The 18,155-nt window shown below is 42.6% G+C and overlaps 1 protein-coding gene across 2 annotated transcripts in view; it reads left to right on the forward strand.

Annotated features, from left to right (window-relative positions):
* Window positions 1-6,493, forward strand: part of LOC138665682 (sorbin and SH3 domain-containing protein 1-like) — a 532,199-nt gene extending 525,706 nt beyond the window's left edge. For both annotated transcript variants that reach the window (XM_069753392.1, XM_069753393.1), the window contains one exon: window positions 1,143-6,493. In XM_069753392.1, the coding sequence (XP_069609493.1) occupies window positions 1,143-1,210 (68 nt within the window). In that variant the 3' untranslated portion in view covers window positions 1,211-6,493. The remainder of the gene's footprint in view (window positions 1-1,142) is intronic.
* The last annotated feature ends 11,662 nt before the right edge of the window (window positions 6,494-18,155 follow it).

Here is an 18,155-nt window from a genome sequence, read left to right on the forward strand (position 1 = left end):
AAGGGTTCTTTTTTTCACCTGAAGTTGCGCCAATTGGACATAACTTCAATTACACATTGTGACCCATTATGACCACAACGTCCCAGTCCACACGATTTTCATTATCTGGAAACAGCACACATAACAAGTCGTGCAACTTGCACCAGGTATTGTAAAGCAGGTGTGGCACAGTCCTCCTCTCTATAATCCTGCAATAACCTATGTATGCACCTTATTGGGGTTCTCCTCTTTTAGAAAACTTTATGAAATATGTTGTATTAGTTCTAAAGTAACCAAACTGAATATTCCTTACCCTCCCTGGCACCAGCGCCGCTGCCCAAAGCTCTGCTGTTTGGTGTGCATTGATGACGTCACATCAACACTGCAGCCAATCCTTGAGCTCAGCTACACATACAAAGCTGCTGAGCTAAGTGATTGGCTGGAGCCCTGTGAATGTGAGGTCACCACTGCAGACAAACAGACTGGACCTGCGGAAGGTAAGTAGTATTCAGTGTGGTACCCCAAAACAGTGTCTGCCAATTGAGATTCTGGTTTGTCTTTTATCCTAAGTCATGTGACAAGGCTCGTTAAAGGGCCAACATTGACTGTTCCGATTGGTACTTCTAATAGGTGGCACTAGAGTTCTAGTCCTCTTCCTCTCTGAAGAGACAATTTGCACTGGCAGTGGAAATGATGATTTGGCACACACTAATGCACACAGAATATAGGCAAGTTCCCTTTGGTTGGATTGGACACAGTTCTACTGTCAACTTTTATAAGGTTTATCAGTTGCTGGACCTTCTGAGTCAAGTGATAAAGCCCATTGGAGGATTTTGTGGAGGACAAGTCTGACTTTGTATAAATATGGTCTCAGAAGTAGAACAACATGAGATCATGGGGCAGATATTTTTCTTGACTTAGTGGAAGTTGTCCTAAAGGCCCAAAAATACGTTTCTGGGTGGTAAGCCAGTGACAAACGCTACCCCCACCCTATTAACATTTGATCAGTATGTTTGGTGAGCGTCAGGCCCCCATCCTATCTAAACCAATGGCCTATCCTAAAGGTTTGAAAGAACTGAGTAGCACTTTTAATACTCTACATATGAGAATTGTAGTATCATGCCGACATTATTGTATTCATTTTTACTTTCATCCTTCTACAGGTACATCAAGAAGAACAAAGCTGTTCGGCACGTTCCCCGGCAACTATGTCAAATCAGTGTTTTACTAAGAATCCGGAACACATAATTGTCAAGCTACTCGGTATTACGCTACATGAAGGCCATTGCTGAATGTATTAGCTATGTGGTTCTACACAAAGAGGTTTACATGTGTCAGTACTGTGTGAAAGTACGACTCTAACTTTCTAACAAAAGGCCGTGTTATTCAGTCATTGATTAGTATGTTGCCTTACTGATACTTGTACTGAAAGTGTACCTGTCTCCTACGTGTAGCACAGACAGCCATTTTCTAGAAGAAAATATTTATATTTTTAATATCCCGAATTCCTTTAAGTCGATGAATAGAAGCTGCGTTGGTTGCACAAAGTGACTGTTTTTCTATTTTCTTAAACAAGATGCAATTGCAATCACTTCTATTAAAGTTTTATTTTGTTCAATATCTACATGTATAATGAGTTACACTGGACATCACAAGCTGTAGCCATCGGACGACCCGCGGTTTACCGGCTGATCGCGCACTACTCACATATTCTCCAAGATTTGGGCAGAACACTCACACATCTCACCATGGATTTCTTAGTTCCAAACCATGCAGTTATAGAAACCATTGTAAGAGAATGTTCAGTATTTCCACTTCTGCACCAGTTCACGCGAATCGGAAGGATTTTCAATGGACATTTCAGTTCTATTCAGGTTTCGCAATGGTTATAATTAATGGTCATTTACTTGGCTAATGTCTATGTATTGTTAAATGAAACTGAAAAATCATATTTCCTCAAGGATGTGAAGTGGCAGCATTTCTCTGTATGTTACTGGAGAGCATGTCATTCCAGTAAGGATGGGTGATATATACAGTATACGCTATGGGGAAAGAGAAATCAGTGAAGACATAGAAATATCTATTATTCCATCTATCGGATCCAGGCACCTATTCCTTCTTCTCCTTGAAGGTGAGACAGACTTTCACAAAAATGAGAATGCCCCCCATGGCCATTTAATAGGGTTTTTTCCAGTGGTGTACAACCCCTCTAATTATTAATTCTGTTAGATTATGTAACATTCAAGCAGTCACAAATGGTCCAGTAAAGTAGATAGAAGGAAGGTTTGTAAAGATGTTCCTCATGGAAAAATAAGTAACTCGATATCAAACTTTAAGAGCCCGTACACATTGATCGTAACGGGCTGGAGCGATGGATGGACTTTCTCCACCATTAATGTACAATAGTATGTCTATGTTGTTGTACAGAGTACGTCTGATCTTTTGTTACCTTACATATGCTCTCGCATTACCTGCTGAATGTCTTGTAAATATGTTCTATCTATGACCCCTTTATGTAACTGCACAATGGCATGTGTTTTGGGGGGGCCCACGACCCACCAGTTAGAAGATCCCTATGTCCTGCATTGCTCCTCACGCTTTGATTTAGAGATAATACAGTGTACCATTTTTGGCCAGAATTTTCCTTTAAATTGAATAGGTCACCAGGTTTCTTACTCCATCTGAGAGAATCATGATGTAGTTACAGAGACCCTGATTTCAGTGATGTCACTTACTGGGCTAGTTTCTGCAGTTTAGACAAAATCACATTTGGCTTAGCTGCAGATTTAGCAGTTCTTTAAATGCTGAGCTCTGTATAACTCCGCCCACACCACTGATTGACAGCTTTCTGTGTACACTGCATAGACAGAAAGCTGCCAATCACTGTTGGGGGGTGGGGCTATACAGAGCTCATGAATATGGAGGACCACCTGGCAGAAGATTTACTAGTCTTCTAGTGATAATCTCCTGTTGATAAAACAGTTATTTTATCAAAACTACAGCAAGCAGCCCAGCAAGTGACATATTGCTGGAATCAAGATCTCTGTCCCTACATTATGATGCTATCAGTTTAAGTAGAAAAAACTTGGTGACCTATTCCCCTTAATATAGAAACATGCACACAACCAACTACAAGAGGGCTGCCACGTGTCAGATGCACGCCTTGTTATCCAGTCTAATTTTTAATAGGGAATGGTCTCGTCTGAAACAGCAAGTGGGGAAGAGACTATAGACTTTTTTTCTACTTCTAGTCTATATTTTTTTTATTGATAGGTGCTATTTGTATATGACAGCTGTGGGTGCGAATATCATACATGGGGACATGTGAGATTCGGTCATGCACAATGTGTAACTATTCGGAAGAGTCCATCTCTATTCCTACGTATCATCATCGTTGATTTTCAGCACGGTGGTTTTTAAAATGTCAAATACATCCGCCTCTAAATTTGTCCAAAACGGTTGTACTGTCTCGCTGACAAACGTCTACTTTCTCCAGATCTAGAGGTTCATGTAACCCCCCAGTTACATAAAAGTGAGTATATGACATCTGGGCACACATCCACGAGAGGACACTCTGCCCGAGGTTGGTCCTTTTGTTCTGTAGAATGAATACATTGATCATCAAACTATTTTATTTCTCACAAATCAGGAACACAACATTATACCTGAAGTCTTCCTACCAGTGCTGACATTTACGATGGACTGTGGTTAGTCAAAAATATTAGGACTGATAATCACCCAACTGGTGAGGCCAACGATGGCTGTGCCGTAGATGACCGGTTTGTGGCATGAGTATACTGGTGAAGATGTAGCATGCTAGTAACACCATTGAGGCATGAGGCATGATGATTAGTTTATCGCCGATTCTTCCTAACGCCGGCTGCTCCTATGACGTGTAGATCACAGGTACACTTTCAGACTGAATGCCCTTTGTGCTGGGCCGAGCTGCACAATGTGACCTTTATCGTATCTTGCTATATTCCCAGTCACTTGTGGTCAGGCCCCATGGAGGGCGGAATTTCCCTGACCGCTTATCATTATCCAAATGATTTTTTTTTATAGATAATGCAAAAAAATTGTTGAATCAAGCATGAGTATTAATAACATTAGAAGTATTTCTCCTACGATGAGAGATTCTTAGGAGGCAGGATGAACAGTCCTCAAAAATATGTTCCCCTTCATTATCAGTTTACGTTTCGAATTAAGCTACATACGTTTCACACATTGTAATATCTATCTCTCAGCCTGCATTATAACCCAGAGCTGCATTCATAATTCTGCAGGAAACTCTCTCCCCCTTCTGTCCGGGCTCAATATCCACATAAAGGTTATTTTTCTCTTTATTTATGTTTCACACCAGGAATTATACAGAAATCCGATGTAGAAAAACTAATCCTAATCATAGCTCATCTGGAATGTTATGACCGAACTGTGAGTGCAGCTCCGGACTATAAGGGTTGGTGCACACTTTGCGATTTTTATTGCCCACGTTCGTCACAAAACCTGCAGGATTTCCTAGCACCAGCAATATGAATGAGAGTCCTGAAGTCTCACGCACTCGTTGCTTTTTTTTGCAGATCTGCAGCATTTAAATCTACAGGATGTCAATTCTTTCAGCGCTTTTGCTGCAGATTTCACCCATGCTAATGAGTGGGGGGAAAATTTGCAACAAAAACTGCTGCAAAACTGAACATGTGCACTTACCCTAACTCAGGCCAGTGGAAGATGAGCATCACTCTGTTCACATGTCCATTTGTCTGTTCCGCTTAGAACATAAACGGAATTAGCGTTCTCTGCAGAGAAGCAGAGGGGTCCCATTGATTTATGTGGGGTCTGCCTGGTGTTTGATAGTTGTACATTTTTACAATGAACAAAAGTTATTTTTTTTTATCATTCTAAAAATACACAGTCATCAGACGTACCCCATATAAATGAATGGGGCCCCTCTGCTTCCAGTACACAGGATGCTAATCCCCATTCTGGTTGTCTATTCTAAATAGTAAAAAGATAAACGGGCGTGTCAAGATAATCTAATTCAGTATATTTATAAACTTAACAGGTTTTAGGTTCTAGATGAATAATCCCTTAAAGCCTATGTTTGGTCCCCACTAGTGATGAGCGAATGTGCTGGGATAAGGTGTTATCTGAGCATGCTCGGGTGCTAACAGAGTGTCTTCGGCGCGCTCGAAAAATAAGTTCGAGTCCCCACGACTGCTTGTTTCACAGCTGATTGTCAGCCTCAGCACATGCGGGTGTGGGGATGCGAACATATTATTCGAGCACATCGAAGTCACTTTTAGCACCCGAGCATGCTCAGATAACACCTTATCCCACCATGTTCGCTCATCACTACTCCCCACTGATTTGTGAAGGAACCATGCATGAAAAAAAATGTATTCTCCTGGACAAGCAGAATACTACAGAAACTTTGTGCTCTCTACATGTTGTAACAAGCAGGATGTAATAGCGCAACATCATAGATTTTAATATAGAAAGTCACAAAAAGTCAATTTGCTCTGCCAAGTCATCTGTCATGACCCAAATACAAATAGGAAATGTTTATTTAAAAAAAAAGTGACTCTACGCTGTAAGTTTGCACCGTGCAGTAAAAACCAGATCTAGAATGGTCTTTTGTCATAATAAGGTATATTTAATAATGTAAGATGACTATTTTTTGCTGACGCTTTTCTACCGATTTATTAACAAAGCTATGTTGGCATGACTAGCAATATGTTTTGATAAATATACATAAATATATATATATATATATAATCTGTGTTCCAAGTACTAAAGATTATTTTTTTGCCATGTTACGTACACATTGAAATGGTTTCTAAGAGTTTAGCGACTGTAAATATGTATATTTGACTTTGTAAAGAACGTGTATGTTATCTTGTATAGAGACAAAATTTAATTTAAGTGAAATGACTGAAGAGGAAAAATTCCGCTGTTGGGACAGATGGAGATGCTACTTTTTTAAAGCGTAATTTAAATGAAGGAGATTTGTTATAATGTCACAGAATGGGCCTGACGTGTAACACTAGTGCAGGGGAAAAGTAGAGCTTTCGCCCATAATAACCAACTGGACGAACTGCTGTCATTCTCCAACCTGCCTTACGGGAATGAGAGCGGCGCTCCCGGCTGGTTCCTATAGGACTTGCCTCCACTTTCCTCCGCCGTAGTTTTTATGCATCAGGTCCTGTGTGTTTAGCACAAAATATCTATAACACAATTAAGACAAGACACTGACCACATTTTAAGAAAAAGTATCCATTGTTTTATTAATATTTTAATCTTGCAGGCGCATTTAAGCCACAGTATTTAGAACTATGTTAAAAATTGGGAACCACACAGTAACGATGTGCGAGTCATTACTATTGGGCTCTGTAGTCAAACACATACATCATTCTAGGATGACCACTTTGCTCCTCACTTTAACATAAAGTTATGTTGTGTTGTTTTCTTATTGCAGTGCATTATATTTTGAATCATAATAAAAGAAAGCATTCAGTAAGTCTGCGACTCTTCATATTCTTTACAATGTGATGGTTAGCCAAAATTAACATTGGTGCCTGATGTTCAAATATTACAGATCATCGGGCAAGCAAATAAGGGCTTATTCACACGTCAGTGATTTTTCTCGAATGCTCCTGGGGGTGGGACAGAGGGGCAGACCAGGGCTCGTTACTGGAGTGTCCACCACCCTTAACTGGGGCCATCATACCACGTGGGGGCTACTCAGGGGTCCATCATTCATGGTGGGGAATACAAAGGGTCCTTGGTACAGCATGGGGGCTACTGTGGAGGCCATCATACAGTGTAAGCAGGGCCGGCTCCAGGATTTTGTGGGCCCCGGGCAAAAGAGTCTCAGTGGGCCCACATACCACGATTCATGATGCACAGATACGGAGGAGAAATATAGATATACTACATAGGGCCTAGCCTTCCCCCTCATCCTTCACATAGGCAGATATGCACACACACAATACGCAGACATACACACACACACACACACACACATCTACAGTACGCAGACATGCGCACTCACACACACACACACATGCACACACACAAATACGCAGACATGCACACACACACACACACACACAATACGCAGACATGCACACACACACACAATACGCAGACATGCACACACACACACAATACGCAGACATGCACATACAGTACGCAGGCATGCTGCACACACATACAGTACTCAGACATGCACACACACAATACGCAGACATACACACACACAATACGCAGACATGCACATACAGTACGCAGGCATGCTGCACACACATACAGTACTCAGACATGCACACACACAATACGCAGACATACATACACACACAATACGCAGACATGCACATACAGTACGCAGGCATGCTGCACACACATACAGTACTCAGACATGCACACACACAATACGCAGACATACACACACACACAATACGCAGACATACACATACAGTACGCAGGCATGCTGCACACACATACAGTACTCAGACATGCACACACACAATACGCAGACATGCGCACACACACACAATACGCAGACATACACATATTGCCAAAGCTTGTGGGATGGTCGACCCTCTTGCTCCATTTTTGACTTTTGCTATGGAAGCGTTTCTTATCTGGGAACATTCACAGTTCTCTACCTTAATTTATTGATTATGGGCCAAATCTCCAGTCAGTGTTTTATCCATCCAGACACACCAGGAAAATGATCGTTCAGCAGACTGCTCCCGTATCTCTCCAGACTCCCCCCTCCTCTGGCATGTGGCTGTGGAGGGAGCGCTGCTTGATCGATGGCCGTCACTTAAACATACATGGCCACCCACAGTGCACGCTGCAGGTGTGTCTGCTACTAATGATGCGGTCAGGCAGACACTGTGCCTTTAACTTTGCTTGTGTGTCCGCCCCGCCGCGTCATTACTAGCAGAAGCAGAGACATCGCTGCAGCAGCGTGCACTGTGCGCGGCCATGTTTATTTAAGTGACGGCTCAGCTCAAGTAGTGGCGAAGCTGCTGAGGGAGCAGCCCGGGCTCCCTGGTATCCTGGCCACGAGTGGGCCCCCTCCATTTGTTCAGGGCCCCGGCATTTGCCCCAGTACGCCGGGTGCTGACGCCGGCCCTGAGTGTAAGGGTACTATTGGTCCATTGTACTGCGTGAGTTCTACTAAGGGGGCATTATACAGCATGGGGGCTACTGTGGAAGCCATCGTACAGTGTGAGGGCTACTATTGGGCCATTGTACAGTGTAGGTTATATTAAGGGGCCATTATACAGTGTGGGGGCATCATATAGTTTGGGAGGTATGTTACTGTGTATAGAGGGAGCTCTGGGGGTATTATACTGTGTAGAGGGGACCTGTGGGCGCATCATACTATGTTTATGGATCTGTAGGGACAAACTGTGTATAGGGGAGCCGTGAGGCTATCATACTGTGTAGAGGGGTGCTGTAGGCCCATCGTACTGTGTAGTGGGGAGCTGTGGGCTCATCATACTGTGTAGAGGGGTGCTGTGGGCCCATTGTACTGTGTAGTAGGGAGCTGTGGGCTCATCATACTGTGTAGAGGGGTGCTGTGGGCCCATTGTACTGTGTAGTAGGGAGCTGTGGGCTCATCATACTGTGTAGAGGGGTGCTGTGGGCCCATCGTACTGTGAAGTGGGGAGTTGTGGCCTCATCATACTGTGTAGAGGGGTGCTGTTGGCCCATCGTACTGTGTAGTGGGGAGCTGTGGGCTCATCATACTGTGTAGTGGGGAGTTGTGGGCTCATCATACTGTGTAGAGGGGTGCTGTGGGCCCATCGTACTGTGAAGTGGGGAGTTGTGGCCTCATCATACTGTGTAGAGGGGCGCTGTGGGCCCATCGTACTGTGTAGTAGGGAGCTGTGGGCTCATCATACTGTGTAGAGGGGTGCTGTTGGCCCATCGTACTGTGTAGTGGGGAGCTGTGGGCTCATCATACTGTGTAGTGGGGAGTTGTGGCCTCATCATATGGTGTAGAGGGGTGCTGTGAACTCATCGTACTGTGTAGAGGGGCGCTGTACAGGGGAGGGAAGTTAGGGGATATTATTAAATGTTTAGTGGGCATTAAAGAAGCATTATTGTTATGAAGGCATTCACAGTATTGTTACTGTCAATGTGGCAAACGGAACATTATTACTTTTTAAGAGTAATGTGGCTACTGTTTCCTAGGGCACTTCCACAGGCGCAAATATTTTCTAGAGGACACTTTTACCACCCATAGGGCACAAAAAAGCATTTTCCTTTATAAAAGGGCACAGAGGTGGGCATTATTATGTGGGGCAGTAAGAGGAGCACAGTTATTGTGCCACAGCAGGTGTAGTGATAGTGACAGACACTTCAGCAGCTGCTCAGTATTAGGGTATCGGCAGGATGAGGAGTTTGTGCAGGTTGGGGATAGATGGGGATGGTGCTGGAAATGCAAGAAGTGAAATGTGTCTTTGTTGCCAACAGGAGACGAGTCAGGGCTGGAAGAAGTTGTTGGTTTGGGCGAAATGGAAAAGACAGGAAAAGTGAACCACTCCATCAGAAGGAACGTCGCCTGTAAGTCACCATCTATAAATGTACTGTAATCTTACATGTTCTGCAAGACTGGTATTTACCAGCATGGGTCACCATATGGTGGTAATATCAGTGTTGGTCTTTGCCTCTACATGGATGGCATCTCATTGTTGTCCGATTTTTTATTTTTTTTTATTTTTTTTCTTTCATGTATCCATAGACTTGCACTGGCGAGTTTGATGCAACACACAGATCAATATCGGACAAGTTTCTGCTTTGTTTTGTGCAGACCACAAGAAAAACTATCCCAAAGACTATCATAGGTACGAGTGCTGTGAAATACCGAGATACCAATGTTGTACAAATTCTGACATCTGAATGAGTCCTACAGCTCGTAACACAAAACATGGGAATACATTAACAATAGTAACAATACTTTAAGACTGCAATTAATCAGTCTGATTAAACAGAACTTTTCAACGATGATGCCTGCCTTCAACTACTTCTTTAGTGTTATACATAATAAGTAATAGTTTTATAAACATGTCTCTCTCTGAAATGAGCCTTACAGCAGAAAAAAAGGAAACCATTTATAATCTGGCTAGCAACCTTTAGGCTATGTGCACACGTAGGAAAAGAGGTGCAGAATTTTCTGCACAAAATCTGCATCTCCTGGCAGAATCCGCAGCCGTGGTTTTTATGCGGATTTTGTTCGGTTTTTATGCGGAATTGATGCGGATTTTGTGCGGATTTTCTGCTGTTTTTGCCACTGCGGATTTTTAACATGGAGGGGTGCTGAAACGCTGCAGATCCGCACAAAAGTAGTGACATGCACTTCTTTGAAATCCGCAGCAATTCCGCACTGATTTTTCCGCACAGCTATTTTTTTATCCCATTGATTTACATTGTACAGTACATCACAGTGCGGATCTGCAGCGTTTCTGCGTGGAAAAATCCGCAGCAAATCCGCATCGTGTGCACATAACCTTAAAATGTGAAGGTGGTCATCCTGATTTCCTCTAGAGCCGTGCAGTTTGGCATTATTACACAACTCCAATGGTATCCAGCATATGTGAAGTGAGCAAATGAGGCTGTTCCATGTATGCCTTGCTTCATCGTTCATGAATCTGATGTCCCTGGACCTGTCTTTTAATGGCAGGACCACATGGTTCTTAAAGGAAAGTGATCATCAAGAACTGATCTATTGTTTGTCAGATTTGTGTTAAATGCATTTTTCCTAAATAATTTTAGTCATTTTTTCCCATATTGTATTCTGTAATAAAACAGCACTGCGGCAATTTTTTTCACTACTTATTGTAAGTCTATGAGAGTCAGAACGAGGCTTTTCTATTGCATTGAGAGTTTGTGACCGTTACCTCTGACCTCCGATCAGTCAGAAGTTGCGTCACAAGATGGCGCCTCGGGACTAGGGCGGCGCCAGGAACAGATGAAGCCAGCGCTGGTAAGTGTAATACTAGGGTCTGGAAACTTCCTTTAGTGGCTCTACTCCAGCACTGCAATAAAAAAAAATCTGAGCTTGTTCTCACCTTCATGATCAGGCCAAATTTCACAATTCTGATCAGTGTCACTTTGTGGTAATAACTCTGGAACACTTCAATGGATCCCAGTGATTCTAAGAATGTTTTCTCGTGCCACATTGTATATCACGATGGTAGTAAAATTTGTTCTATATAACTTGTCTTAATTTGTGAAAATATCTGAAAATTGCATAATTTTTGCCCAATGTCTAAGTTTTAATTTTTATTTCCTTAAACCACAGAGTTATGTCACACATAATAGTTAATAAATCACATTTACCACATGTCTACTTTACATCTGCATCACTTTTGAAACCCAATTTAATTTTTTAAGGAAGTTTGAGGTGTTAAAAGTTTTTAGCAATTTTTCATTTTTTCAACAAAATTTACAAAACTATTTTTTTAAGGCGGAACCACATCACATTTGAAGTGAGTTTGAGGGGCCTATATGACAGAAAATACCCCAAAGTGATACCATTCCAAAAACTGCACCCCTCTAACTGCTGAAACCCGCATCCAAGAAGTTTATTAACCCTTCAGGTGCTTCACCCGAATTAATGCAATGTTGAAGGAAAAAAATGAACATTTTACTTTTTTTTCACAAAAATATAAATTTAGCCCTAATTTTTACTTTTTTACGAGGGAAACCGGAGAAAATGGACCCTAAAATTTGTTGTGCAATTTCTCCAGAGTACACAGATATCCCATATGCGGGCGAAAACTACTGTTTGGGTGCTTGGAAGGGAAGGAACACCATTTGACTTTTTGAAAAATGGCTGGAATCAAGAGTGGACACCATGATGCGTTTGGAAAGCCCCTAATGTGTCTAAACAGTGGAAACCCCCAACCCCCACCCCCACAACTGACCCAATTTTGGAAACTACACCCATCAAGGAATGTACACTACCGTTCAAAAGTTTAGGGTCACCCAGACAATTTTGTGTTTTCCATGAAAACTCATACTTTTATTAATCAAATGAGTTGCCAAATGAATTTAAAATCTAGTCCAGACATTGACAAGGTTCGAAAAAAAGATTTTTATTTGAAATAATAATTTTCTCCTTCAAACTCTGCTTTCGTAATAGAATGCTCCCTTTGCAGCAATTACAGCATTGCAGACCTTTGGCATTCTAGCAGTTAATTTGCTGAGGTAATATGGAGAAATTTCACCCCATGCTTCCAGAAGGCCTTCCCACAAGTTGGTTTGGCTTGATGGGCACTTTTCGTACCATACAGTCAAGCTGCTCCCACAACAGCTCAATGGGGTTGAGATCTGGTGACTGCGCTGGCCACTCCATTACAGATAGAATACCAGCTGCCTGCTTCTTCCCTAAATAGTTCTTGCATAATTTGGAGGTGGGCTTTGGGTCATTGTCCTGTTGTAGGATGAAATTGGCCCCAATCAAGCGCTGTCCACAGGGTATGGCATGTCGTTGCAAAATGGAGTGATAGCCTTCCTTATTAAATATCCCTTTTACCTTGTACAAATCTCCCACTTTACCAGCACCAAAGCAACCCCAGACCATCACATTACCTCCACCATGCTTGACAGATGGCGTCAGGCACTCTTCCAGCATCTTTTCAGTTCTGCTTCTCTCAAATGTTCTTCTGTGTGATCCAAACACCTCAAACTTGGATTCGTCTGTCCATAACACTTTTTTACAATCTTCCTCTGTCCAATGTCTGTGTTCTTTTGCCCATATTAATCTTTTCTTTTTATTAGCCAGTCTCAGATATGGATTTTTCTTTGCCACTCTACCCTGAAGGCCAGCATCCCAGAGTCGCCTTTTCACTAGACGTGGACACTGACATTTTGTGTGTACTATTTAATGAAGCTGGCAGTTGAAGTCCTGTGAGGCATCGATTTCTCAAATTACAGACTCTAATGTGCTTGTCGTGTTGCTCAGTTGGGCAGCGGGGCCTCCGACTTCTCTTTCTACTCTGGTTAGAGCCTGTTTGTGCTCTCCTTTGAAGGGAGTAGCACAGTAGTACACACTGTTGTAGGAAATCTTCAGTTTGTTGACAATTTCTCGCATGGAATAGCCTTCTATTCTAAGAACAAGAATAGACTGTCGAGTTTCACATGAAAGTTCTTTTTTTCTGGCCATTTTGAGAGTTTAATGGAACCAACAAATGTAATACTCCAGATTATCAACTAGCTCAAAGGAAGGTCAAGTTTATAGGTTCTCTAATCAGCCAAACTGTTTTCAGCTGTGCTAACATATTTGCACAAGAGTTTTCAATGGTATGCTAACCATCCATTAGCCTTCTTACACAGCAAACACAAAGTACCATAAGAACACTAGAGTGATGGTTGTTGGAAATGGGCCTCTATACGCCTATGAAGATGTTGCATTACAAACCAGAAGTTTGCAGCTGGAATAGTCATTTACCACATTAACAATATATAGAGTGTATTTCTGAATCATTTAATGTTAGCTTCATTGGAAAAAATTGTGCTTTTCTTTCAAAACTAAGGACATTTCTAAGTGACCCTAAACGTTTGAACGGTTGTGTATCTAGATGTGAGGTGAGCACTTTGAACTCCCAGGTCCTTCACGAAAGTTTATCACGTAGAGCCGTGAAAATAAAAAATCGAATTTTTTCCACACAAATGTTTTTAGTCCCAAATTTTTTATTTTCACAAGGGTAACAGGGGAAAATGGCCCCCCAAATTTGTTTCTCCTGAGTATGCCATTGCCACATATGTGAGAGAAAACTTCTGTTAGGGCGCATGGCAGGGTTCAGAAAGTAAAGAGTGACATTTTGGAACACTGATTTTTATGGTATGGTCTGTGGTTGTCATGTCACGTTTTGAGAGCCCCTGATGTAGATAAACAGTGGTAACCATCCACAAGTCACCATATTTAGAAAATAGTTATTTTCTAATGACAGCTTCCTTTTAAAGCGGTTGTCCACTACTCTGACAGCCAATTCTCAATACCTGCGTTTGCCCACCATTAAAATAATTAAATCTTGACGTGTGGGGAACAGAGCGCTCGATAGGGGGATACCCTGTGGAGGGAGAGTGGGTAACTGCTTGGTTAACGTTCACCTGTTGGAGTTGTGACAGGCATGAAGAATAACAGCGTCCCCCCCCACGGAAGGTAATATTGGATACAGATAGATAAAACACGTTAGGTGGACTGCGCTGCTGGAGTAAATGGATTCTTCAACAATGATGATAATAAGGTTTTTAAGGGTTTTTTTTTTATTCACAACTCTTTCAACGTACTGGTCTTTATCAAGTGATAAAAAAATGTATCTTTTTTTATTGTGCGGTAGCTGGTTAGCCCTTTTCATAACCTTTTCTTTTTTTTTTAGAATTCTCAATGTAAAGATGTTTTGTAGCAGGTGTACAGCAGAGGCCCGATGAGTAAGAATCCTGCTCATATTACTGAGGGAGAAATAGTATGGATTACAACACCTGGTGTATGAAAGCTCAACAATGATATATAAGAAAACTAGGGTTGGATTTGATTAAGGTCAGAACATAGATTGCATTCCTCTTCTACATGCCAAAGGTTAGAATAGCTGTGTGTCTCACAAATAATAGACAATATTCCTGCTGTGTGCTCACCAGTGAGATCAGTCTCAATTCCGCAATCCATTCCCTTTGTATAACTCTACATATTGTTCCATTGTCTTGAAGAAGAATTTTTTGGAGAACAAGGAAGATGAGACTTCATCTAAAGTACAGAGAAAAAAAATGTGCATTTCTATATTAATGTATTTACACATATATAAAACATTTAGGGGAAGAGAGATTTCAATGTCCTTTGAGATGTCATGAGAAACGGCATCTGATGAGTTATCACAAATTTTGCCTATGGGCTTTGTAATATCAATGATGTTCTCTTTGTCACATGCTCAGCAGTCAGTTCTTTGTGTAAAATACTGGTGGTATCATCGTAACATCAGGCAAATTTGCAGATCTAATAAAGCATATAATATAACATGCAAGCGTTTTTGTTCAGTACTATGTAAAAAAACATATTTAAGCAACCACCCAGGATCACTCTTACTGGGGCTCTTTCCTCTTATTTTACTGGGGCTCTTTCCTCTTATTATACAGTAGGTGAGGGCATAACTGGAAAAATATTTTCTCACTAGTAGATTAATAATTTAGTTTTCTGCACGTTATAATCTGTTCATGCTGTAACAGAAATCAGGGACTTCCTTGTGCGCTTGTGTTAGAGCAGCCAATCAGAAAAGGCTGAGCTGCAGTGGGAGGAAAAAAAGCAGCAGGCTGAACCAATAATCAGGCAGGAGGCGTGTCTCAGACTTCCTCAGGCTCACTGTGAACACTGTTGCTAATCTGTAGTCACTGATCCTAGCTCTGCCATAATTTAACCATAAGATCCCAGGAAAAATAAATAGCAGCTACAGTAACACTTATAGACCATCACTCACATATACTTTTTGTGTTCCTAGCTGGACAGTCACTTTAATTTCTCTTCTTCCGAGTGTATGAAACTTGAACACCAACCTAAGGGTCCTCGTATTTAAGACCTCTAAGCACAGTATTTTGTGCCTCCATTGTGTACCGTATTCTCCCCCTAAAAGTAATCTAACTTTTTTTCTGTAATATGTCAGATGATTTAGCATGCCACAATTTTCTTCATGTAGAATCTGTAAAGAAAAAGGACCTCTCACTGTCCCCATATTAGATCAGCATGTTTGCTGCTTTATTTTAGATCAATATTATACAGATTATTACATTAGGCTTAAAGGGACAGAGCATAGTGGGGGATGTTTATAACCTGAGAAACTGATTTTAATTCTTTTATGTCCCTTTTTTATTTTTTTTTTTCAAAACGACATGGCTCTATGAAGCATTAATATCAGGCCTTGGTAGTCTTGAAATCTGTTAGGCTCTGAGAACAATGCGTTTAAGCTTTTTGTCAAAGCATAGCTCGATCAGATTGCTCCGATAATTCACACTTTATACCATAAACAGATATTTTTTAAAAAGTATACCCTGTGATATAAATATTGTTGTACTGTACAGCAGGAGTGTAACAGTGATGGTCAAACAGAGAGCGACCGGCATTGGGCCTGTGTAGGAGAGGGTCGCACTGGCACCTCTTTCAGCTGGATGTGCATCCTGGGCGCACATTCAGCTGAAGTGCATTGCGGCACACCCGCAGCATGGTTAGTGGGCATCTAACGTCGGCGAGCCCCGTCACAGGCTGCCCATGGCAGTGACATCATGTACTGCTAGTAGCTGGGACACTAAAGTTGACTTTTGGTCTCTCTGTTAAAGAGGAGGATGCAGAACGTCATGGGAATGGGAGAAGGCGAGACAAATTGTTTGCTTTTTTGATGTTTTGGAAAACAGCAGCAGAACAGTGGACATTACAATAGGAAAGTGTTCAGGATGGGGGATATTTATTGGAGGCTACTACCCAGCATGGACATTAAAATAATGTGGCACCCCTAGGGGTATTTGCCACAAAAATAGTTACTGACAGTAAGTACAAATACTAAAATAGCAAGACTGCACTACCACCTCCGGCCAGAAGGGGGAGCTCCAGAGACTCCCCTTGATCCATTCTGGTCTGAGAGAAGAAATGGCAGTTGGGCCAAGGAGCTGATAGTGAGAGGTCATACAGTTGAATCTCTAACAGCCCTGTGACTGTTACCAGGCCTAAATCACCGGCCTGAGGAGAAGAGGGATAGAGAAAAAGGACATTGTGAGAACCGGGTAGCATTAATCACTACCCAGAACAGGCGCAAAGACGGATACCGGATCCGTGGCTGTATTCATTACATATAATACAGCAACCGGAAAAACGTGAGGTGATATCAGCTTCACTAGGGTCGGACGCAGCAACAGACACAGAGTTCAGCGGTACTCCTGGAGGGGGTAAGCCGATAAAAGGACTCGGGTTGCCCGTCGAACCAGGACCCGGAGGGGACAGATTGGGCCGGCAGCCAGTTCACATACAGCAGCAGGGCCACACAGAAATTGCGCACAATAAGAGGCGAAGACCCCGGCAGGGTCAAAGTAACTCAGAGTTCCCATACAGACTCCGGTGACAGGACTGGTTGTAAATCCTTTTTTTTGTTAAAGTAAACTGGTTAAACGTTTCAGTGCCTCAGTCTTTCATTTGGACAATAGCCATCTATCCAGGATTGGGATCATCACCGCTGGGAGAACCTGCTGCTGATCAAGTAAGTGCCTGTTCCCTCACGATACCCTTTACACTGTGCATTGCCTGAGGCCACAGCACCGGGTCAAGCCACCCGTGACACCCCCCCTCAAGAGACAGACCCCATTGGTCCGGTGCTGGGTACCCCGGTCTCTTGGGCGTCACAATTGGCGTCACGAACAGGATCTAGCCAGCCCGTATACCGGGTATTGTGTGCCGTGATTGGAGCCCAAAACTGTGAAAACTTGGATGAAAAATCTTGAAAATTGACTTTATTAAAGAAAAATCCATTCTCCATTGAAAACTATTGAAAGTGACTTTTCCCCATTGGTTATAATGGAGTAAAGATGGCCGCCATCCCCTGAGGTAATCACTTCATAACCGTTAGGCACGAGACTGTTAATTGAGCTACGCCATCACCTGAGCCCCAGTCTAACTGAAAAACTTCAGAATCCGCCATTACAGAGCGCGGTGGGTGGGAGCAGCAGGGGGCGTGTCATTGTGGGCGGCACCAAGCTGAGCGCTCTGACATCAGAGCAAGGGGAAAATCGATCCTGCTGCACAGCGGAACGAATCTACACTATCCCGACGGAAGCGGAGGACCGGAAGGGTCCGGATTAACTAAGGGGGCACAGTATGTCGCAGCACGGAGACGCCGCAGCACCCGGCGACGCTAATGCAGCTGAAAGACAGAGTGTCGATAGAGAGTCCGGTAGCGCAGCGGTGCAAGGAGTGGCGCCCATCATGCCGGTGCTGATGCCATATACCCCGGGTGGCCCATGGCTTCCAATGTATGAAGGTGAGCCTAATACCCTTGACGATTTCAGAGAAAAGATGCTGGCCCATTTTGACATGTTCCCTGTGGGTGAAGTTCAGCGTGTTAGTCTCCTGATGATGCAGTTAAGTGGCCATGCTAAGCGAGAAGTCACAGCATGGGCAGCTGATC

This window comes from Ranitomeya imitator, chromosome 2, assembly GCF_032444005.1.
Source record: "Ranitomeya imitator isolate aRanImi1 chromosome 2, aRanImi1.pri, whole genome shotgun sequence".
NCBI lineage: Eukaryota > Metazoa > Chordata > Amphibia > Anura > Dendrobatidae > Ranitomeya > Ranitomeya imitator.